Source organism: Ascaphus truei, chromosome 17 (genome assembly GCF_040206685.1).
Source record: "Ascaphus truei isolate aAscTru1 chromosome 17, aAscTru1.hap1, whole genome shotgun sequence".
Classification (NCBI taxonomy): domain Eukaryota; kingdom Metazoa; phylum Chordata; class Amphibia; order Anura; family Ascaphidae; genus Ascaphus; species Ascaphus truei.
Window position 1 is genome coordinate 36031185 of NC_134499.1, and position 25723 is coordinate 36056907.

Here is a 25723-nt window from a genome sequence, read left to right on the forward strand (position 1 = left end):
CCGTTGGGCCTTATGTTTGACACCCCTGGCTGAGGTTTAACAACCTACAGTATGTTTATACTGTATAGCTTTATTTATTTCGCGTCCACAGTGTACTTTACAAAAGGGACACAAAAATAATAAATAAAACAGCACAGGGAATTATAATACAATAAGTGCAACCAAAGTAAGACAATAGGAAAGGGAATCTCTGCCCCGGGGAGCTAACAATCTAAGTGGATAATTATACAAGTATTATATGGTACTGTACAAGTGCCACTTTGTAAAGACAGTTGTGTGCGCAACGGCAAAAGTAGACGGACACCCTCACAAAGAGGCTGATTAAAGAAGTATGTGAGATTTAAGTGGCAAATCCTGTACAACAGGGCTGGCCATCTCCTGTCCTCAAGGGCCACCAACAGGTCAGGTTTTAAGGCTATATCTGCTTCAGCACAAGCGGGTCAATCAGTGGCTCAAAGAGCCTGCTTCAGCACAGGTGGCTCAATCGACTGAGCCACTGATTGAGCCACCTGTGCTGAAGCAGGGATATCCGGAAACCCTGACCTGTTGGTGACCCTTGAGGACTGTACTTGGCCGCCCCTGCTGTACAGGATGCAACAGGAATGAAAAGTGTGAATGACAGCTCTGGCTGTGCCTGTCCCTGATCAGCAGAAGCCATTTGACCAACTTACAATGAGTGCTGTCATATGAATGGTTTTGCATTACTGATGGGGGTGGGGAGCCAGGCCTCCATGCTGTGTGTAACTGACACCCATTACAATAGTAATTCAGGCCTGACTCTGGGTGCATGCAGACTGCCCGTTGCTAAGCAACACCCACGCTGCAGCAGCAGCACCAGCCTCCCTGCACTTCCTGGTGGATCCCTGGCTCATTCCTCGGATCTCTCCTCTGCTCCCGGGATCCCCCCTTGTTAGTCTCTCACTGGGACCTCGTGGCAAAGTGATAGGTCGCAAGGTAAGCCCCCTGCAGAGCCAGGGGAGGAGCTGAGCCCCCCGCTGCCCCTGCCTGGAATATATGTGTGCACTTCATGCTCAGTGCTAGTGCAGGTAGGGGGGGAGCCCAGGCAATGTCTCTCAGTGACAGGCTGACTCCTCTGAAATGAGATCCCACCCGGTGGTAGTGTTAATCCCTTCAGTACCCTGCATGCGTGTAACATACTTCCAGCATTGTAAGGGTTAATTAGTTAATGACATTTTTGACATAAAAATATATGGAGATAAACAGGCGTTGTACAGAATTGTGTGTGTGTGTGTGTGTGTGTGTGTGTGTGTGTGTGTGTGTGTGTGTGTGTGTGTGTGTGTGTGTGTGTGTGTGTGTGTGTGTGTGTGTGTGTCTATTACAATAAAAAAAATTTTTTTTAGAAATATTCATGTAAAATCTTTTTTTGCATATCCTGTTAAAAAGTAATTTTTTTTCTTTAACTCCATCTAAATTTATTTATTTATTTATAAAATATTTTACCAGGAAGTAATACATTGAGAGTTACCTCTCGTTTTCAAGTATGTCCTGGGCACAGAGTAAAACAATCACTTATTTACAACGTTAATATATGTTTCTCTAATAGCGCGTCTGAGATCAGATGCATTGTAAGGAACCCCAAACCTCTCTAATAGCGCTTCTGAGATCAGATGCATTGTAAGGAACCCCAACCCTCTCTAATAGCGCTTCTGAGATCAGATGCATTGTAAGGAACCCCTACCCTCTCTAATAGCGCGTCTGAGATCAGATGCATTGTAAGGAACCCCAACCCTCTCTAATAGCGCGTCTGAGATCAGATGCATTGTAAGGAACCCCAACCCTCTCTAATAGCGCGTCTGAGATCAGATGCATTGTAAGGAACCCCAACCCTCTCTAAGGCTGCGGCCAGGCTAGGAGCGCGCGCGCTGGCCCTCCAGCGGCGTGATGTCATGCTCTATCTGCTTGGCCAGGCGATTCCTGGCCAACTAGTTGCGTGCTCGGGGGGCGTGTCGGGGGCGCGGCCATGACATCACAGCTGTTTCGCCCTCATTGGGCGAACCGCACACGCGACAGAAACAAAGTTACTTGTCAATGCAAGCACCTGAGCGCCGTGAGCTCACGGGCACACACAGGCGCGCTCACGCTGGCCACACACGTTGTAGTAATGTGTTTCATCGTGGCGAGCACATCCACTAAGCATCACCCTGGCCGCAGCCTAATAGTGCGTCTGAGATCAGATGCATTGTAAGGAACCCCAACCCACTCTAATAGCGCGTCTGAGATCAGATGCTAAATTCTAAATAACATTGCAAAAAGCAAATCCATAGCTATGCTGCTGTATTAAACATTTATCTGAATTTGTTACTTTGTTACTTATTATATTCTAACACTGTTATATACACAACAAGAAACCCAATTAAAAGAAGTTTTGGCTCAAATCAAACTCTGATAGTCAGCAGGGCAGCAACCATTTTTTGGGTGGCGGGGCTGTACATACAAACTCCGATGGCCATAATCATTTTACATACAGGCGTACTGAGGTTTTTCTGCAAGCACTTGCTAATGTGTTAAGGCAGCAGAGAATGAAAAAGAGAAAGCTCTATACCAGGGGTAACCAACTTCGGTCCTCAAGAGCTACCAACAGGTCATGTGTTCAGGATATCCCTGCTTCAGCGCAGGTGGCTCTTTGACTGAGCCACCTGTGCTGAAGCAGGGATATCCTCAACACCTGACCCGTTGGTAGCTCTTGAGGACTGGTGTTGGCTACCCCTGCTCTATACTCTGAGTCTGCAGCTATAACGGATAACTAGGATCTGTTTACCATCTTGCTGCTATGGTGATAGTGCCAGGAAACCCTGAGAAAGACAAAAAGGTGAAGAATGAAACACTTTTTTTTTTTGGTAGTGAAGGATGTCTGAGGCGCTCCCTTTAGTTATCAATTAAAAGTGGAACAAATTGTATACCTGAGAACCAGTGTCTCAGAATACAGAATCTACATACAGATAAAAACCGAATAGTGCAATACTAGCCTTGCTCATCCCAAAAGAGAATCCTCCCGTGATCCTCGTAGAACAATAGAAACAGAGTTTTAATAAACTGCAGAAGTGGCATTTTTTGCACCACTTTTGTGGTTGTCTGTCATCCTCATTGGATTCCATCCCGAGGACGTTAGTTGTCAAACTACACGAACACCCCATACAGATGGACAAGATTCAGAAGAAATATCTTCTTCTGCGTGAAGGAGGGATTACAGTCTACAAAGAACTGACTTTGTGAGACAGTCTCACGCCATGTGAGGACATCACCTATATTTATATTATACACACCCCATCACCCTGAGAGCTTTGATTTCTCACATCAGTGCAATATTGTCACTAATTACTATTCATTTTCTTTTTGCGCTCCCCGTACTCTGTTTCTATCACTCTTTTTTTTTTTTTAAACAGCTATATCGATTTATAGTGAATTCCTTTACTTATTTTACCACAGAACATTTTATATCAAATGTTGTCTTTTGCAGTCATTTAATTAGTAAAAGAAACTTGCATAGGTCGCAGTGTTTGGGAGAATTCTTGTGTTCAACACTAGTTTCTGCAGTTGAAAGAATATCTTGGCATTTGTGCCATCTCCATGTAATCAGGGCAAGTGACTTTATTTCATTGTTCCAGAGGTAGTAGGAAATAAATAGTTAACCATGTTAGCCAGGGACTCGTTGCATCTGTATGGTTCTACGTTCTTTCCGCCTGTTCCTCTATCCTTTTGTATTACATGGTCTGCTGTAGCGCACAAAAGATTTGAAGATGATTCGAATTTGGGTGTCAGGTTCTTTCCAGATTTGAAGATTGAAAACTGAATTATTGAAAAGTAAAATAGGCAACATTAATTGTTGCAGGAGAAAGGTTAACATTAGCCCCATGGACTCCAACCTTCCCAGGGACAAATAATGTACCCATCTCAGGACCATTCGCACTAAGTAACCCCAGGTGAGATGCTCCTTTTTTCCTACACATTGATGATGGGATCAGCCCATGGACTGTTCTTTTTTTGGGACTTTTGCATAATTTCTGATATAGTCTAGTGCAGCGCTTCCCAGCCTTTGTTACATTATGCCCACCTCCCTAATAAATAAATCGTATTGCCTACTCATCAGACTATGGCTAGCAAAACAGTTTGACTGATCCTGGGCATTATAGCGTCCAGAGCTTGTGGGGGAAAAACATGCTTAATAAGGTCCCAAGCTGAGCCACATTATGTGAAGGTAGCATGGGTGGTATAGCTGTCAATCACTGCAAATGCTTCTAAAATCACACCCTAAATGCCTTGCAAGCGGCGGGGATCTTACTAAACCCGTAGTCCCTCCACAGGCTTAGGAACGCACTATATCGCTCAGGCTCTACCATGACATATTTTTGGGGGTGAACCCGTTGGAGACACCTCATGGACCTCTAGGGGTTTCCGAACACCCTGTTTCGAATCACTGGTCTAGTGGACCACCTCAGATGGGGACTGCCTATACAATCCATTATGTCCAGGACTTATCATCTAGAAATGGTTGTTAGGGCAATACCATATTTTGTCTTTTTGGATTTTAATATTCTCAGTTTTCCTGTTTCTATATTCGTCAGCAGACTGTTGTCCAAACACATTTTTGTCTAACAATAAATAGTTAATTCAGTGCTACTTCCCATTTTTTCTTATATTTGAATCGAGCATTCTAGCGGCCCAGGAGAGAAGTCTACACCTGAACTCGAAGGGTGTTAAGCAGGGGGGAGGAGGAGGTTACGGAGACCCTATTGAGCTTGGGGTGGTGCTGCTGAAACTGTTGCGCAGGGGGTGTGCTTCTGCAAATGGTGGCCATGTCTATTTGGACCATTTAGGGAGTAGGGTCTGGTAGCACCTATCTACATATTTTTGGCATTTACAGTTTACCATTTGACATTCTTGCTGTCCGTAATTGATATTTAAGGAAGAGTGCCCAAAAAGGACGTTGGTTCTACTTTAAATGTAGTATTCCCCTTAAGAAATATGAAAACAGAACTACAAGTGGATTCAAACAGACTTGATATGGAAAGAGCTAAGGGAAGACTTATGAAATTGATATCACACACTTTATATGTACATGGTTATTAGAATATAAATCATACTACTCTATGCTTATGACAGACAACCCAGTCACGCAGTTATGGTTTCTAATTACAGGCAACCAATAATAATTTCATCCTTCATTTACTACGCAACAAAGTGTTTTAGCACTTTGATCATTTTTGAAAATAGTTTAGTTCATAAAACCAATAACTAAAAGTTTGTGTTACAATTAACACAGCATTAACATCCGAAAATGTGGACTTCCAGGCTAATGACAGTGTTACTATGTGAACTTCAGGGAACACCTTCTATTACGGTAAAAGCAACCAGGCTTAAAGCATCAATCCCACCCCCCAGAAGGTTATATAAGTTTCACTCAAGTAGTACCTCGCCTACTGAGCATGTTCTCGTTTCTGGAGTGTTCAAAAACATGATTTTCTTCATTCCTTTTTTTGATCACATATCACATATCCAAAGCAGAGAAGGTTCCAGCAACATCAGACACCCTATTTTATTATAAGGGCCCTACAGAGAGAGAGGCTTAGAAAACAACTGTAAGACAACAGCAAATGCCCCCTGTCACAATTCCACCAGGTAAAGGTTAAATTGTCGTAGGGTTGTCACAGCGCAAGAACTCCCCGCAGTTATATGAAATAAAAATAAATATACATAGTGCAAATGTGTATCACATGGTTGTGAATTTAGTCAGACTTTTCACAGATTCAATCTGACGTGGGTCTGGATAGGTAAAATCACTGGAACTCTCTCTATCATAGAAAAGAGAAAGAGGTGGGCGTTGTGTAATACACTTTTACATTTAAAAAATGGTTTGAGCAGTGAGCTCAATCAACTCACATGCTCCCCAACAATAAACAGTGCTAGCCTAAGGGGGGGAAGAGGGAGGGAGTATAAGGGGGGAACAGAAAGAGGGGGTAGTGTGAGAGGGGAAGAGAGAGGAACGGGGAGGGGGAGAGAGAGGGACAGACTGGGGGGGGGGAAGGGGAGATTTCACAATCTAATTCTAGGTTTCCTTAACCAAAAATAGGATGAAAACCACAGGAATTATGTGACGGGCAGGTGGGGAACCCTAAAAAAATTCCTTCTTAGAGCCTCCAAAATGTTTGCCCTTGCAATGGATACAAGTCACAATGAGAACAAAGTTTAATTTGCCATAAATGACAATCATTTTTAGCTATATGTGTCATTTTTATATATTACATTACGTCTCAGATCTACAACACCATGAATTTAGTTTTAAATCTAACTGCTGTAATATTGGTATTAATATTATTAATATAATGCATAGACCTGCACGATCCCCTCCTAATCATCATACAGGGAAAATGAAAAACAGTATGAAAACCTAGCAATTCATCTGTCCCACGCAGTGCTAAAAATCTTTGTCATTTAGTCATTTCTTTGTGCTTTTGTGCCATGCTGCAGATTATTTTTCCTAAGGGTTATGCTATTTAAATAGTTAAGGTGACAGACGCAGGACCTGGGAACCATGAAAAATGATGCAGATATTTTATTCTGTTAACATTAATGCTATTTTTTATTCATAATGTACTTTGTGCACGTTCTGCAACACTGATTCCTGGTTGCGAGACTCTTAAAAAGTCATATGTGGCCTACAGTGCAATTTTTACATTAGACGTAGAAGTCTGTTTGATTTAGTAATCATGTTCGAGAATTCTATTCCATGAACTATAAAAAAAAATTAAAAAAAACACCTTCAAGAATGTACTTAACTCGTGGTTATTTTACAGCACCTCCCCAATGCTATTTTCTGCATCAACAGCCAAGCTTTCATATTTTATGATCATTCACCTGTTATGGCAGTGAAAGTATATGCAGCGTCTTATAATATAATGTGCAGGAAAATTAATGACAATTTCAGTTGAAAGATGCCCAGGGAAAGAGGAGACTCTCGGCCTCCAACAGTTTGCAGTGGAAGTGATGGAGTGGGGGATTCAGTATTGAAGACGCCATCCAAACGATAATTTTTTTTCCATCCGAGGCAATGGAGAAAATAATTTGGCCATTGGCTGATTCCGGGAGACACAGTTACAATGTACATGTTATTCTGTCTCCTATATTCCATCATGGCTACACCTAAAGCTCTCTGTCAGCGATGCTCTCGTTATTTCCCATACAGCAACAACATTTCATAGCTGGAGTTCTTAAAGGTGGGCTATACCCCTTTTCTTTTTACCCCTTCTCCCTTTTGGGGGGGGGGGGGGGAAATAGAGTAAAAAAACCAGAGGGTTCTGGAGCTGAACAGCCCTAATTTCAGCTCTGGGGGCGGGCTACAGTATTATCCATCGCTGCCTCCTATTTAGGGTTGCCGGGTGGCTTCTCCAAAAATACTGGTAATTTGGGAAGCAGGGGGACCCGGTGCTGAAATTAATACAGTTCAGCTACGGAGACCCCCTGCTTCAATACTGTGTCATTAAAATAAAATAAAAACATTGCGATCGCCTGTTAGAGCTGTGCAGAGAGAGGCACCGCTTCCTTCTGCTCTCACTGCGCAGCTTTTCCAGACCGGCGCGGCCTGGTAGGATTAACACAGTGGGAGACCATAGCACCATATCCCTCTCTATTTGCCAAGAAAACATAATTGTAACAGTGCATCAAATGAGAGCTTTATACATCAATTTGTGAGTTCAATTATTTTCTTTGATATTGATTCTGTGTGATCTTTGGTGAGCGAGGTTTGTCCTAGATATGTATCCGCAGATAATGTCACTGGTGTTATTACGTTCTACTTAACTTGATCTTAATGGTGTACTCACCCTTACTTGATAAGAAAGAATAAATAACTACATTGTTCATTGTTCAAGTGTAAAGGCATCTTCCACATAGATAACTATGCTGAATATTATACTAACTCTTATTTCATATAATATTACTTTGAACAGTTAATTGATCATAAAATTGTGAAATATCTACGGGGATTTATATACGGAGCAGCAGCACAGTGAGTAGATCTGTTTAAATTAGAAATCTGTGTATTAGTAGCATGAGCTTTTTGCACTTGGGTCTATACTGCATTATTAACACAATTAGCCAGCGTACTAAGGGAGAGATTCACAAAGCGCCGATGTGGGGTACCGCACCCCGATTCAGCGTTGACTGCTACTGCTGAGCCGCAGTGTGATACCCCACATCAGCGCTTAGTGAGTCCAGCGTAAATCTAATCGTAGCGAAATGGTAGCTATATCTGGGAGAAGGTATGTTTTTTACTTTACACCTTAATAAAGTCCCACGGGATGAAACGCGTTGGTGCGTTGGTCTTGTTCATCTCCTTGTGAGCTTATGCATTAAACATCCTCAGTTTTATTCTTGGAGTTTGCCCGTGATATTTGTTCATTCAGGATTTCTTCCGGTAGCAGTGCTCCTTTGCTCTACTCTTCAACTGTTGCTTCTACACATCAGGATTGCACGCAGTGGAACTACTATCCATCATTGGTTTTCTGGACTTCAATATACCCCCAAGGGCAGGTAATGGGCAATAGCCCTTATACTACTACCTTTGACCCTATATTGGGGATGTTTATATTTTAAGAGGGGTGTGCATTTTGACCAAATCTGCGGTAGTCGGGCTGACTGACCGCTAGGTCTTTATTTTGCCCCCCCTTAAATTTATATTACCTATATCTCTCATGGATAAATCATAGTGTTCCTATCTCCAATTATCTTTTCAACTCTATGATGATTTTGTGTACACACTGATATTGAGCGTCATTCTCTACACAACTCTTCATTAAATCTGATCGTGGATCTGAATTTTTATAGATTTAAATGTTGGTATTATCATTTATCTATAACGCGCTAACATACTCCATTGCGCAGTACTATAGGGTTGGAGGGTGAAAAACAATAAGATAACAAACATACATTGTCACAGTAGGTAAGGAGGGCCCTGCCCCAAAGAGCTTACAATCTAATGAAGGGTAAGTGGAAACGTAGGGTACAGGGTGATAAGACGGTTGATGTGTTTCGGATTGTACAGAGCAGGGTACAGTATGCTCTCATCACAAAATGATTAACACACATTCCCAGTTATGTAGCATTGGGCACCTCTGTCTGTTGTTGTGCTCATCAAAAAATAACAGGTGTACAGTTGGAATTCTATCAAACAAAAACTCTTCTTATTCATGCAGAACATTATGTTTGTATAGATCGGTAATGTGTTTACATGCAATAAATGTAGCATTTACATGTATTTTACAGAAATACACAAGATCTGGAAGAGATCAGAGTAAAGAAATTTAATCAAAGACGGAGTCTTCAAAATGTTCAAAAATGAATACCAGGTAAGGCTGTGTAAAACATTATTGAAGCCTTTTGTGAAAGACATAGAATTACTTTTCTCTTCTTTGAAATCAATAATAGTTCAGGATAGTGAGCATACTTTATGCCTTTGTGAAGCTGTCCAGTGCAGCTGTGCGCAAACTTGGGGGCGCGAGATTTGTCTGGGGGGCGCGGGCGGTTGCAGAGGTCCCGCGCTCTTCCCCGGGGCATTTAAATTAAATGCCGGGGGATAGCGTGAGGCCTCTGTAACTAACTTACCGGGATTCTGAAGAGCTGCAGGGACGCGTTGCCATGGTGCCATGCGGAGTGACATCACACGTCCATCTCCATGGCAACGGGGTCATGTGATGTCACGTGACCCGTGCGACGACGCCGAGCAAGGTGAGGGGGGCGCGAGAGCAAGGGGGAGCAGACAGGGGGGCGCAGCTGAAAAATGCTGTGCTCCCCTGCTCTAGTGCACTGAAGTAGTTGAATCTAAACCACATTGCATATATATATATATATGTCTCCTCTTTACAGGTTTACATTTTGTCTCATTTGATTGATGTTATGTAATTTTTGTATTTTTTCTAGTCACCATAATAAAATCAATTTGGCTTATTCCCATTACAGTATCTGTATTTTCCATCTTTGAGTGTTGGGAACCTCCCCTCTCTTTATTCGGTGTCTGTGGAGGGATTAGGGTTCCTCCTTGTTCCCGTGCACCTGTCGCTTCTCTGTTTAGTCACCATCATTTTTCATATATTCATATTGAGTGCTGTCTATTACCTATATTTTTACCAGATAGCACATACATTTAGTTTTTAAAGTTTAAAGTAGCAATGCCACTAACAGACAGGGACATAATGATTAGACAATGCAGAAGCCGCACTGTGCTTTGTTATTTTGTACCCAATAACAACTCTGCATTTAGCATAGAATAATAATACATCATAATGTAAACCAAGAGTGGCCAACTCCAGTCCTCAGGGGCTACCAACAGGCCATGTATTAGCAGGGTTGCCACCACTCCAGGCTTGACCCGGAGACTACGGGTTTCGGCCACGTCTCTCCGGGCTACGGGTTTACCTGAAAAATCTCCAGGTGGCGCGATATCCCCCTGCAAATCCCGTCAACGTGGCTGAGTGACGTCAAATGTCGACAGTGGGATGCTACGTGACATCGCGGCGTCCCCTTGTCATGGCAACTTGACACCGGCTTCAGCACAGGTGGCTCAATCAGTAGTCATTTATGACAGAGCCACCTGTGCGGAAGCAGGGATATCCTGAAAACCTGAGCTGTTGGGGACTGGAGTTGCCCACTCCGGATGGAAACCGTATGAACTGTGGCTGCTTTTTGTGAGCTTTTAAATTCAGTATTCCAAACAGAACACACGACATGCAGCGTAATTAAAGGATGTGTGCAGGGTTACTGCTAAAAGCACGCTTCTGTGTTTTTGCTTTTGCAATATTTATGTAACCAAAGCCCAGTAGTCATTGTAATGTCATTATCCTTCGTGATATGTACTTGTCACACATAAGTGCAAATTGTTTAAGATATTTATATTGCCCATTAGCGGTGCATATTTGTTGCATCTGTTTGTCCATGCTTGTCCGTATTAGTTTATGCAACGATATCACCTCTGTACCCCCATTTGCACCGCTGCGGAATATGTTGGTGCTTTAGAAATAAATGCTAATAATACGAATAATTTGTTTTATATTTTTTAGCTAAATTAAAAAGAGCATATGTGCTTCAAACTTAAGCATTGCTCATTGCATAGGCCAGGGGGGCTCAACTCCAGTCCTCAAGCTCCCCCTATCCCCCCAACAGGTCAGGTTTTCACGATATCCCAGCTTCAGCACAGGTGGCTCAATCAGAGTCTCTGATTGAGCCACCTGTGCCGAAGCAGTGACTGATTGAGCCACCTGTGCTGAAGCAGGGATTGATTGAGCCACCTATGCTGAAGCTGGCATATCCTTAAAACCTGACCTGTTGGGGGGGGGGGGGGGGGGGCTCGAGGACAGGAGTTGAGCTCCCCTGGCATAGGCTATACAATAGCTCTCTAACTGTACACCTGAATGTCTCCACCGCCAAGAATGCATCTACTGGGTGCCAAATTATTAGTAATCCCAGATATTGCCAGCATGCTTCAATATACTAATCGGAGATTGCGGAACACCAATTTTTATTTTTATTTACGCCAACTGTGATTCCAGTTACTATTCAAAACATCCACATTTCACAGCATTTATTTTCCAAACCATATGATCTCCTGGAACAATCTTCTGGATTAGTGTCATCTGCTGTGATAATGTTATTCATTTTTCTTACACTGTATATTATTATTTGCTATCCCTCATGTTTTTATGGCAACACAAAAGATGGAATTTCTATTACCAAGTTCTCTTAAGAAATGTAAAGTTGCAAAGAGGTCTAAGCCCCCCGTCCTCAAGACCCCCCCCCCCACCCCACCCCACAACAGGTCAGGTTTTAAGGATATCCCTGCTTCAGCACAGGTGGCTCCATCAATCCCTGCTTCAGCACAGGTGGCTCAATCAGAGGCTCAGTCTTTGAGCCACCTGCGCTGAAACGTTGATATCCCCAATCCCTGGCCTGCTGGCAGTGGCCCCCTTAGGACCGGAGTTGGCCGCCCCTGCTCTAACCACACAATTGCCACAATCTTTTGTTTTAGGGAGGCGCGTTTGTGGACATTTTCAGTGCCCAAGGAAAGGATCCTGTAGCAAAATTGAAACTCTTTGGCAGTCAATCAGCAATCTGGAAAGTACGTATTTTTTTTTTAACCTGTCAATAAAACTGCAGAATGTTGGAAGTGAGTATAATAGGGTTACGTCTAATAGTATCTGTAAACACGCTCACTAAAACAGATGCCTTGCACCAACTTTACTTCTTAATGTAGCCAAATCGTGCTGTGTTTTTAAAGCTCATTACATTGTGGTGATTTTATTTCCTATAAAAGATGCATTGCAGTAAATGGCGTGACCTCATTTACCTTCCGGACTACACATTGATTCAATAAAGGACCAGGCTCCGGCGTAAAATATGCAAGCACATTAATTTGCACCATTTATGTTTTTTTACTGAGTTTACATAACTAACTACATTTAGTATATGCATACAAAGCGTGATTTAAATTAGGATAGACTTCGCTAGTTGCTATAGAGCGTATTTTTTTTTTAATTAGTGTATGTGCTACATAGGAATATCGCGTGACTTGCCCACGCCTCGAGCTGGACCCCTCTCCCGTTCCCAATAAACACACCATACAACTTGCTGGGGAAATTAACAACCACAGCTTTATTTATTACAACAAATAAATATCTCATATTTATTAGAAAAATATAATAAGAAAAACACCGCGCATGGATTACCGCTTTACCTTGTATACAGGCACATCGTGCATAGCTGGCTTTCTTATTTAGGAATGAATTACCCTAGAAAGGGGAAAACAACCGGGGCTCAAATATATAGGAATCACTATGAAGAAAGAAATCCACTAGTGTAATTCCGGAACACTTTCCATAATCCAGTAAGGTATTGTAACACCCAAGAAGCAGAGGAGCACCCTTATGCAAGCCTTGACCATGTGAGTTTGAAATGCACTTATAGAGGATTTAGGGCCTCATGCAGAGAGCAGCGCTATTTAAAATTGGAGAGGGGAATAAAAAGTAGCTTTAATGGAGAGTTTTTTTCTCCATATGCAGAAAGGTCCGAAAACTGCATTTAGAAGCCTGTCTGCATATGGAGAGTTTCAACCGGCGATATGAGCGCTGTTGAAACTTGTGGGAAAAAAATCGCGGTTTTTTTTTTTCTCCCCCACCGGCCGCCGAGCTCCAGCTTCTTGCCAAATTTTTTTGGAGAAGCAAAATGTTGAAAATCGCGCCATTTTTTTGGCGCGAACAGCCGCTAGATGGCGATCGCGCCTCTCTGAATACGACAGTTTTCAACACTGGAAAGATTTAGGTTCTCTCCAGCCGCGCGGCGAAATTTGCAAATAAAAAAAAAATGGCGCTTTTTTTTAAAACTCGCCAGTACCTGCCTTTCTACAGGCATTTTTCTACAAAAAATGCCGCTATTCCCCTTACCGCTGCTCTCTGCATAGGCCCCTTAGCATTGAACTGCGGTCATCTGACCATAAATGTATTCAAACGCATAGGAATTACCTCTTGAGTACAGTATATAAGTCCAGCAACAATTGAAATGATACTCACAGTTGAAATGAACAATAATGGTCACTCCCTAGTCAGAGACACATCCACAGGAGTTTCTTCACTTGCAGGGTAAAGGGTCTTGTAACTGCATCTTCTGTGTGCAAAAAACGTTGAAGGTAAATACTGTTGGGATGTACCAGGCACAGAGCCCAGAAAAACGCTGCACCACAAAAACGCAAAAGGGAGATAGTAAAAAACAATTGAATGTGCTAAAAAGAGAAGGTTACACTGACATGTTTCGCCAACAAATGGCTTTACCAAATGGCATTTATCTCCGATTAGCGACCCATCCCGATTGCTCTGCTCACACCTACCAGAGCCCGAGGGATATCCTCGGATTGTGCTCATCTAGCCATTCAGCACCTTAGTCTGAATGCACAGAGCCCCCATCGGAAAGTATCCACCACAGCAACCGAGCCTAGTCTGGAATAGGACCGCCTTCTCAAACTAAATACTCCCCTGCCAGAGTAACATTACTCCCGCCAACACGTACCCCAAGCTGCAATAAAACCAAGCAGAATCCCGATCTTTCTTTCCAACGCCGACATCCCTAATGCCTAAAAACAGAGTGGGTGAGTGGGACTTCGCTCCAGCAGATCCTAGAAGAAAGGGGAAGCTGGGATCCTGCCCCCTTACCCTATGTACCCCTTACTTAACCCCACCCCCTGCCTGACATCACAGCCACCTTAGAGGAGATGCCCCTCGGGCTTGCCATGCCGCCCCTTCCTTACAAGTCCAGGACTCTTATCTGGCTATTTATGTTTAAAGGAGCAATTCATGTCGTTTTTGATTTTTTAATACAGGTTTGAAGTAGGGGGTCTCCGGAGCTGAGCTAGCTGGCTTTTAGAGTTTAAAGCTCCCACATCACATGGGCCAATAGGAATCCGAACCAGATGATGTCACGGCTTCCTATTGGCGCAGGAGGTTCGAAACTTCACCATGACGTGGCGGCTACCAGAACTCCCTTTGGAGGTATCTCCGGAAGCAAGGGGTCCCCGGACATTAAATTAATGGGGTTCAGCTCCAGAGACCCCCTGCTTCACTCCTACAGTATGTAAAAAATATATAATAAGCAAAAAAAAGCACGCATGGATTACCGCATTAACGTGTATACAGGCACATCGTGCATAGCTTGCTTTCTTATTTAGTAAGTCCCATCATGTTTTTTTGCAAGTAAATATTTGCCAGGATATAGAACCCCAAGAATGTGTGTGAATTTCATTAAGGTCAGAGGGTAGGTCCTTAATGTTCAACAGTCTATAGGACACAGCAGGCAAAGAAATAAAGATGAATGAGGATGCCATGAAAGTTATTATCTTTACACACACCTTTTGGTCCCCAGTATTACTTGCAATCTGCTGTAGCACAAATGAACCTAACTACAGCTCATTCTAAGATAAGTCAATGCATTTTCTGTTATCGGAAAATTCATCTGCACTTTGAAAAGAGATGAGGCCAATTAGCACAATGTTTGAGATTCAGTGTGTTTGACACCCTACAAGACCAAAGGATCCCTGTTTAAATTACTGTTGGTGATAAGCTATTTCCTGAAAATATTTCAGCTCATAATAATACTGTCATGAAAAACACTCCCAGATTTAATGAGTGATAGTCAGACAGCAAAGGTTATCATAAAGGGAAGATTTTAAATAGACTTTCTTGATCAGTTCTGCACAGTGATTTTGCTAATGGTATTTGATGGCTAATTTATTATATTTTTCTCTTTTCACTAAATTGATTCAAGGACTTTGATAAGGAAGTGAAGAGTTTTGTCTTTGTCCTTGAAGGAAGCAGTCAAACTAACAAGATGCAGCTGCCAAAGGAAAATAAGCAAATGCGTAAGTATCTCTGATTTCCCATAACAAGAGATCTGTTTTCCTGTCGTTCACTAATGCATCAGGTTATTTAAGTAATAATCCCAGAAGAACAGGGCATTACTGGCCAATAATGCCCTGGCTGGAAGAGTTGAAGGCCCTGTTCTGGGGGGATTATTACTATTGTAGGCTAAATGTAGCCTTTTTTCATAAATAATAGACACTTTTGTATAGTTATATAGATTTTTATATAGATTAAAATGGTAAATACATTAAAACCTCTATATACACTTACACAGCAGCTATCTACTGTATATCCACACACACTGCAGACCCCTCTGTACACACACACACACACACACACACACACACACACACTGCTGCTACACACACACGCACACACTGCAGCTCTACACACACACACACACTGCTGCTACACACACACTGCAGCTCTGCACACACAAACTGCTGCTAGACACAAAATCTGCAGCTACAGCCACAATCTCTGCTGCTGCTACACACACACACAGCACAGCAGCACCACACTCACTGCAGCTACAAACAAACTCTGCAGACAGATACTTACTTTGCAGCTACAAATACTCTCCCTCACTGTGTCCTGCTGAGGGAGGGGGAGGAGTCACTGCTTGGCTGCTGTCTCCTAACCAATCCCCTTCCCTGTCTGAGAGCTGTTCCTGCCTCCTAACCAATCCCCTTCCCTGTCGCTGTTCTGACAAAAGAAAAGCTGATTGGCTAGAAAACTTGGCAAGGTGCCAACAATTCCAGGGAATTACTGAATGGATAGTGCCCGAAATTTTAACCAAACAGAGGGCAGGGATTTCAATAATGCCCGGAATTTACCAGCTTTAGCCTATAATTTACTTTATGTGAAGCATTTTTCAAACTGATTTATAAACTAAACTGTTCTAAGTCTATGACATCACATTTTTGATTGTGTACATTCCCCTCATTACTATAGAACAGGGGAGGCCAACTCCAGTCCTCATTGTACACCAACAGGCCAGGTTTTAGGGATATCGCTGTTTCAGCACAGGTGGCTCAAACAGTGTTCGCTAAAAATAATCGGCAAGTATGTCACTGATCAACTATCAGCAATAGAGGAACGATTGGAACCCAGAAGCTCCAACAATAATTCAGTCAGGCCCGACGGGATCAGAGCCCACGACCTCTGCAATTGAGGGCTGCACTCTACCAGTGACCTACTCCCACAGCATACTTTTATACTTTAAAACTCTACCTGCCTGCTACTCTCACCTGTTACCACTCACTCTCGTGGACACTCCCCCTGGCTACCTTTAAAAGCAAAGCACTTTCACTTCCTGGTCGCCAGATCAATGTGGTTTGCCTTTTGCATCAAGCCTTGCCGTCTGAGCATATCCAATCGGTCTGACCTGCCTGCTGCCCGATTATCTGCCTGCCTGACTACGCTATTGCTTTCTGCCTGCCCTGACCCCGGCCTGTTTCAACTTTTATTCCCTGCCTGACACTTGCCCTGGCCTCAGCCTGCCGGACCTTTTCTGCTGCCTTGTCCATGGTACCGCGTTAGCTCAGACTGCTAAGTCTCTCATTAAGATAGCAGAGGCACGAACATATATTGATAATGGTTGAGCCGCCTGTGCTGAAGCTGGGATATCCTTAAAACCTGACCTGATGCGGGATCTTGAGGTCTGGAAATGACCACCCCTGAAGTAAAGAATAAATTAACTGTGCGAGGTCTGAATAAAATCTCATGTCAGCATTACTATTTCAATTGGAACATTCTACCCTGGTGGAATCATCTCATAATCCTACGTCATACTGAAGTAATATGGAAAAAATACTTATTTAAAAAAATAATAATAATTTATTCGAGTCTACAAAGAAAACCAGCGGAATGTGAGACTGAATTTCATTAGATAAAACAAAGATATTTTCTCATAACACAGAGAATGTAGCTATTCTCAATCAAAGGATACCGCAATAAAAGATATGGATTAAAAACCTAGGTTTTATGCTAATGGTTAAGAGATTAATTATTCTGAAGTTAGAAGCATTTTTTTTTTCAATTTCTATCATCAGAATTCTATAGAGTAAATTAATATATCCCTAAAATAAATTACTCTTTAATTTGTTTATTGTCAGTGTTAATATGAAGTGTTACAGCTTCAGATTCCTATCTTATTATCCATTACAAGTAAAAAGTGGAATAATACAGATTAATACTGTACTAAGAAATTAATCCATTATAAAATGGGATTTGAAATCACACCCTAATTGCTAGTAATAGTAATACATACTTGTATAACCCTCAGCCAGGGTATTTCCTACCCTCCAAAATTAATTCTTATAATCATGTGTTAACTAATGCCAAATTATAAGTATTTAACATTTATGCCAATCTACTTTTGAACACACATTCTTAAAGCAGCAGCACAGGTTGTATTACTTGCCTTTTGTTATTGTTAATGGACTGAAGCAGGGGGTTTCCGGAGCTGAACCCCGTTCATTTGAACTCCGGGGTCCCCCTGCTTTCTGAGATACTTATCTCCATAGGGGTGCTGGTATCTCTGCAGTCAGGGAGCTTGTGTGCCTAACGAAATGGCGGAGTTTAAATGTCCTGTGGGCCAAAAGGAAGCCATGACGTCATCCCTTCCGGATTCCTATTGGCCAGCGTGACCGGCACCTTTAAACTCCACAGAGATACTGGCGCCCCTTACAGAGGTAAGTACCTCAGGAAGCAGGGGGTTCACAGAGCTGAAATTAATGGGGTTCAGCTCTGGGGACCTCCTGCTTCCATCCTGTAACCAAAAAAGAAAAAGCAAGAAATGCAGAAAAGTGTGACTTCTCCATACAAAAACAGGACTGTCCTTTGAATAAGGATGAAAGCTAAAAACTAGCAATAATCATACTTTCCTCATCATTTAACATTATCTAGAAGGCCGGAAGGTACCCCAATTATTTTCTTAGCCAGTTTGAAAAAATGATTACCAAACCAATATTTGTCCCTTTTTTCACACATACTCAATATTAGTTTTAAACTTTATATATCACTTAAACATGCCTTTTCTCTCCCACTCCAGTTATTTGCTACTCTTGGGGCCCTATGCTATAAGCGTTCATAAGCCACTTATCGAGCACTTATCGGTCAAAATGCCTCCTGCTATTCAGTAAGCCTCGATAAGTGGGCAATAATAGACTGAATCGTCACATTTTTGAGCCTTCAAAAAAAAAACCGCACTTATCGGCAGGTTCTGAAACGCGTGCAATTCTAGTAGTGTCGATTAGGTTATCGAGGCCTATCGCAAGTCTAGAATGGCGAGTTTCTCCCAAAATCCTCACGCCAGGCTGGTGAGAAGCTGCTGTGTAATGAGTGCTCACCACAAACAAGACGGGACCGCAGGGCTGAGGTGTGGATGTTAGAATACGACGACCAACAACCGCGCAATCGCGTCCGGATTACAGAACCGTAGTCGTGTTGCTGGGTCAGGGTAGGAGAGGTCAGGATAGTTGTAATACTCGCTGTGGTCTAGGATAGGAGAAGTCGGATGATCGTTGTGCGTAGCCGGGGTCGAAGAGTAGAGAGGTCAGAATGGTCGTTGTGCGTAGCCGAGGTCCAGGGGTCAGAGAAGGTAGAGGTCTGGGTACAAGCTGAGGTCAGAGGTAAGCAAAGGCAAGGCAGAATGCAAAGCAGCAACAGGATGCTTGAGGCTAGCACACGAAACATAAACACTGGGTTTATGCTCAGCCAATTTGCCTCAGGGCTGGTTGAGCATATAAGGAGCAGGGAGCCAATGGGAAGGCACCTCCAGGCTGTGAGTCATGCATAATTATAGGTAGCCTGTGTACTGATAGGCAGGGCGGAGTGTATCACAGCTGTGGAGTAATTGGCAGCATTAACCCCTCGAGTGCCCCTGGTATTGCGGCTCCAACGTGAAGTGGGAACAGTGAAGTCCTCCGTTGCGTCACGCGGCGCTGGGATGGAGTCTAGGTCCAGTCCTGGTAGGAGTACTGCGATGCGCAGTGCACGTGCGAGTGGTGTCACCCAACGCATCACGGGAGCGGGACCGAGGTCCAATCCTCACATGCTGAGAGGCTTAGAAAAAAAATGCGTTTTTTTTGCATCGGATTGACGCCGGGAGTCTCCGGAACTGATATCCATTATTTTGAGCAGTGGAGACCCCCAGTATGAATCCCATGCAATAAAAATGCATTTACAGTCAACTTCATTACCTTAGCGGCTAACCGCTAAAGCGATGAATGGGTTAAGCACTCCCGCTACCCACCAAGGGCCAAATACCCCCTTCACCCACCCCCGCTACACACAATAAAGACTAATACCCACCTACTCTACTGCCTCATGATACCAGAGGCCGCAGGGGTCCTCAGGTTGTCCCCGCGGTGTCTGTGGGCCCTCGGGTGGTCCCCGCGGGTGTCTGGGGGTTCTCAGGTGGTGTCTGTGGGTGTCGGGGGCCCCTAGGTTGTCCCAGTGGGTCCCCGCTGACCTGCAGTACCAATCCTGTGACAATTTTTTTTGCAATACATTTAAATAAATACACCCCCTCCCCCCCTGTAGTTCCACTTCTCACCACATGAGAATGTAACATTATACATTGTAAATATAACACTGAGTGAGTTCATTATATAAATAAAATGTTATTGTTTTGATTCCATATGAGGATTTGTATTATGACCAGTCCCCAATATACTGCTTATGATCTAGCCCAGGTGATTATTTTCACCATCTTTCTCATTCTATGATATCAATTAGTTGATTTAAGAATTTATCATTTTTGGATACTGTAAGGTTTGAGTGCAACATTTGGGGACTTTCTTTTGGTTTTCTCTGACCATATTCTGAACGTGTGTGTGTGTGTCCATTTCATCAATATGTTCATTCCATCAATATTAGATCAACAAACCCCTTGAGTACCAGATTGATTTAAATACTTAATATTCCCTGCCATTGTTATTACATTCCCCATAGTGCTTTGTTGCTTACATACCAAACCACATACATTACTTAATTCTAATGATGCTCAATAATGCATACTCAGCTACTTTAACACATTATCCAGGTTCATTGAGGCATCAACCAACTATACAAAGTCTTCATAATATTTTCATATGCAGAAAAAAAAATCAACTAATACACTAGCTAGTAATATGACTGAAATGAACTATATACAAAGGAAACACAATTCTCAAATTCACTATGAGTTCATTTGTATCATGTTGATACAGGATGGTTATGTCCGTTTAAATGTCTTGTGTTTGAGTAATGAAGATTTCAAAGGCAATATATTTGTCTTGTTTGACAAGTTCAATCATTGTTTGTGTCAGAGTAACAAAGTACTTCTGTGACACCATCTACAATATTTTTCATAATGACATTTTGAGATATTTCATTTGATCGTGGTCTCTCTACTATAAATTTTAATAAAAAAGTACAAGCGAATGCCAATGAGCTTTTACCCTTTCATTGCCAATTTGTTTATGCCATATATTTGTAAATGCTTTTTAATGTCCCTAATAAACTGAATTAGTTTAATGAATGACAGAGCAGGTTGGGGAAAAAATATTGTATCGAGACAATAAAAAAATAATCTTATATAAAGGTAGAACATGCGTTCCATAGATAATTCCTAAACCTCATCCACGGGCAATTGCTGAAAAATGATCCAATTCCATACTCACTTTATTTAAAAACAACGTTTCTCAGTACTGTAGATCCAAGTGTTACAAATATCCACTTTCAAGAGGACGTTTGTATCTAATCAAGAAAGTAAAGGCAACTTGTTTGCTTAAGATTTATGTGGAAGGGGCTCCGATAGGGAGGAAATTAAAGGGGAATTTCCCCTTGCCTGTGTTTTTGTTTTGTTTTAATAAATATGGCATTTATCTAATCTTTAATAAATATGTAATTATCTAAGCTGCTGATCGCTACGATCTCCCCTGATCGATCTGCAAAGATTTGCTTCCAGGGCACCCAATATGGCCGCCTATTTCTATAGAGGAAATGCTGTGGCTTCCTAAATAGTTGTTTAGCTATCCAAGGAAGTGTAATATATTAAAAATAATTTAAAAGGTCATAAAGCAGAGGTCTCAAACTCAGTCCTCAGTGGCCACAAACAGGCCAGTTTTGATGGATATCCCTGTTTCAGCACAGGTGGCTCAATCAGTGGCTCAGTCTTTGACTGAGCCACTGATTGAGCCACCTGTGCTGAAGCAGGGGTATCCATACAATCTGGTCTGTTGGTGGCCATCGAGGACTGAGTTTTAGACCCCTGGCATAAAGAGGGGGGAGAGGGGAGATGCAGTAAGTATTACCTAATACTGATTGTCACATTATATATATTTTATCATTGATTGCATAAGTTTTTGGATTTTAGAGCATTCAAGTAGATCAACTTCTATCTCTGGTTTATCTAATACTACACAACTAATTTATGTAATAATAATAAAAAATATGCCCATAGGATTTTGAATGAAATACTGCTTTAAGGAATGTAAAGAAACATGTGGTGCATGTTATGTTGATGGAGGCAATGGTATAGGTTTGGCTGAAAACAAAGGTGTAGAGATAGCTTCTCTCAGGGCGTGAAAGCATTTCTTTCCAATGGCCTCACAATTATGTTAGACCAATACACAGTTATATCTGCCATCTGCTTTTTTGCTCTGCCAAATGTGTTTGTCTAAATCTGCAGCTTCTAGATAATTGTTTTATTTTTCATCGATCATAACCGAAGGAAAAAATAAACCAACGAAACTATTAATCTGTGTCGTATTGGGCGTCCCCCAGCAGGCATCAGTTTGCCCTCATAAGACTTGGAACGTTACTTTCTGACGAGGCCTCTTTTGTCTTTATTATACCTGATGCCGCTGAGTGGCAACGCCATCCGGTGACGTCGCGCTGCCGCCGAGGGGCATCATGAGTATTGCAGGAGAGACAGGAAAGGAGACAAAATTAAACATACATGTGATGAAAACATTTTATGAGGCATTTCCTTTGTTTTGTGGGGGGTTTTCTCAACATTTACAGCAAATCTATAAAACAAATCTATTGAATATATAACTAAACAGATGTTGAAAGAAAAGACATTTTGAGGACGACAAATGTTTTGTCTTTGTGATTACACCCTAATCAATATTGGAATAGATTGTTATTCTGTTAAGAAGGCAATGCTTTAGCGATACTGTGCTTGTCCTCCATATTAGACTTTGCCTGCTGAAAGCCAGTATATTTTACTTTACATCTCTAGATTCGCAAGTGCTTTAATAATTCCATTGGCTCTCAGTTCATCTTATTTCTGTTTGTTACCAGCAGACGATGTGGGTACATGATTTTGTTCAGAAGAAATGTTTATTTTTGGTGGTACGGAACATTATGCACAGCATGATTCATCGAATGAATGGCCAAGAAAGTATTCCCTCATCACCGGTGCAGTGCTGGCCAACTCCAGTCCTCAAGGGCCACCAGCAGGTCAGGTTTTCAGGATATCCCTGCTTCAGCACAGGTGGCTCAATCAGTGGCTCAGTGATTGACTGAGCCACTGATTGAGCCACCTGTACTGATACAGGGATATCCTTACAACCTGACCTGTTGGTGGCCCTTGAAGGCTGGAGTTGGCCTCTCCTGCTGTACTGCCCTCTTTAGCTCTTTAATGCAAGCTTTTTACCCCCTTCTGTGCTGAAGTCAAAAACGAATTGCAAAGCATTGTATCAGTGGTCTTTCCAACACTAAATGTTTTGAACTAAATGTTTTTTTAACTATTTAAATTCGTTTGCCACTGTTAACTGCTTGACTATCTAAAAGTGGATGAGTTGGTGAAATTGTTGAATTACAGTTTAATTGATGAGTAGCCTGTAAAGGATAAAACGAAAATGTTCTGCATCAATGCCACTTCTGCTGTAACACTCCCAAACAGCATAGTTTACAGCGGTAATGCTATTATTGGATTCGTCTTCCTGGATTAAATGAAACTGGTTCATCGTATACGGACAATTTGAAATAAAAATAGAAGCCTTTTTATGAGCATATCTTGAAGACACAAAACCATAACAAATCAGAACCAAACGTTGGTAGTAGGTGTATGAACATTCAATACATTTATTCAATTAGTCAACCCGGGAAGTCTTGCAGTTGGATTTTGGTTGGAATTTCTTCGAAGGAAAGTAGAACAGGAACAGCTGCAGTGTTACAATTTAATTCTGCAATCTATTTAGCTGAGAAATATTATTCTGCGCTTCACACTATTTCATGGCATCGTTTGTCTTAGATTCCTGACATCTCGTGGTGCATGACATGTTTATTCCCAGGTAGTCACAATATATGTCTAATTGTAATATCTAACGTTTTATTTTGAAGCTATTCTTGAAGGTTGAAATACAGTGCAAACACTTTTTGTAATGTATCCTTGTGGAACAGGACGCAATGATTTATGAAATCGAGACAACATGTTTAAAATGTACTTTATTAGGCTGGGTGTAACTTTAGATGAAAGAGGGTGTTGGGATTTCTTGAACAGCACAACATTTTATAATGTTGTACTTGTATTTGTTCTTTTTAACCCTAGTTGGACTGATCCAGCGGTTTCTGATACTTCAGCTGTACATCCCATTAGGACAGGACTTCTCTGCTGAACTGCTGTAAGACACCAAACTAACCAACTAATGCTTTCTGCATTGGAGACACTTGATCAATTGAATTAGTACCAGTAGCCATTAATTGCAAGTGGCAGATTTTGCATTAAAAAACAGTGACTTATCAAGTCGACATGAAGTAATTAAGCTAATTTAATTGTTATTTCCGAAACACCAGTATATTCTGACATTTCCCTGAGGACAGAAAGCACATTCCATCTGTTTAAACGGAAAACAGCTTTTCTTGCATCAGTTTAAGTTATGTTGAGAAGAGTGCAGTAATAGGATGTGTATGCCACTGTATTGTGAGGTTGAACTATTGTGGATAACGGGCAACGTTTCCTCATTGATGCTTAGATTTCCTAAAGGTTGCTAAGCGTCAACATGCCTGGACTCCGCTGCAAATGAATGGGTGTACTCAGCTGTGCTAAAGCTTAGCACCCGTTAGTGACTGCGGGCCTTAGTAAGTTCTTAGGATTGAACCTGATAATTATCTCCAATTGATGAAAAAGTGAAGCGGTAAATAATAATTCATTCTATATTTAATATGTATATGACTTGTGTATGGTGTGTAGCACTGGAACGACTTGGAACATCACACATTTTCAAAGTTAATGTTCCTGCATGCACCGGGGTTGAGATACAACGAGGCCTATTCTAGTAGCTCCGAATTGTGACAATACCCTTCTAAAGTGCACTTTGCTGCTGCTTTGCTATTCTATAAGTCCTTCTCGCATGTTCAATCCGTGCCTAAAAGGATTTTTTAGAAGTTGTCTCATTCCGGCTGTGCAGATCGGAGGAGGAGGAGGACTTCCTCATTTAATAGTATCTCCAGTTGCTGGGAAGGGCTATTGTCTACTACTCACAACTGTAGCCCCCTCCCCTGCAGTATCTTGCTTTAAAAGCAGGCCATTTCCACTTCCTGGTTGCCAGTTCAGTGTTCGTTGTGCACACCAATGAGCACACCTGAAACACCTTAGAGCAGGGATGCGCAAAGTGGGGGGCGCGGCTGTTACAGAGGCTACGAGCTTCCACGAAGGCATTTAAAGTAAATGCCCGGGATCGCACGAGGCCTCTAACTTTTCACTTACTTGGAGTTCCAGCGCCACGTCTCCAGCGCCGCGTCTCCATGGCAACTGGCTTCATGTGACATCACATGACCCCCGCGGCATCATTTGACTCCGGAGCCGTGCAGGAAGGAGTGCATGGGCCATAGGGGAGAGGAGACAGGGGGCGCATGTAGGTAAGTTTGCACACTTCTGAGATCTGTAACAGTGGCGTTTCCCAGCATCTGGTTTAGTTCAATACTAGAGCTGCTGCCCTGAATGGCAGAGTTGTGGTTTTTAATCCTGTTGTGTCTAATACTGGTACCTCCTTCATCACAAGGGTTAATGGGTTTTAAGGATATATTCTAGGATGTGTGACTCCTTTAAATATACTTTGTTATACACATTAGCATATCTCCCATGGTACCTCAGGTATGTTCCTTTTTCAGCACAGGCATCGCTTCCTAATTTATTTGGAGGGAGGTTTGAGAGGACATCTATGCAACTAGAGATACTATTCAGTTAGGAAGTCCTCCTCGTCTTCCCACTTTTTATAGAAGCGGTTAAGAAGACGAGATGTGTAATAGAGAATACCATTTTCTTTTTTCACATTTCTTTCCGCTTCTTGTGAATATGTCAAACCGCGGGGTTT

General features: G+C 42.1%; 1 protein-coding gene across 2 annotated transcripts in view; it reads left to right on the forward strand.

The window, feature by feature from the left end:
• The first annotated feature begins 831 nt into the window (after positions 1-831).
• Positions 832-25723, forward strand: part of CFAP20DC (CFAP20 domain containing) — a 149174-nt gene continuing 124282 nt past the window's right edge. For both annotated transcript variants that reach the window (XM_075574786.1, XM_075574787.1), the window contains exons 1-5: positions 832-954; positions 9280-9362; positions 12035-12124; positions 15316-15409; positions 23959-24031. In XM_075574786.1, the coding sequence (XP_075430901.1) occupies positions 9342-9362; positions 12035-12124; positions 15316-15409; positions 23959-24031 (278 nt within the window). In that variant the 5' untranslated portion in view covers positions 832-954; positions 9280-9341. The remainder of the gene's footprint in view (positions 955-9279; positions 9363-12034; positions 12125-15315; positions 15410-23958; positions 24032-25723) is intronic.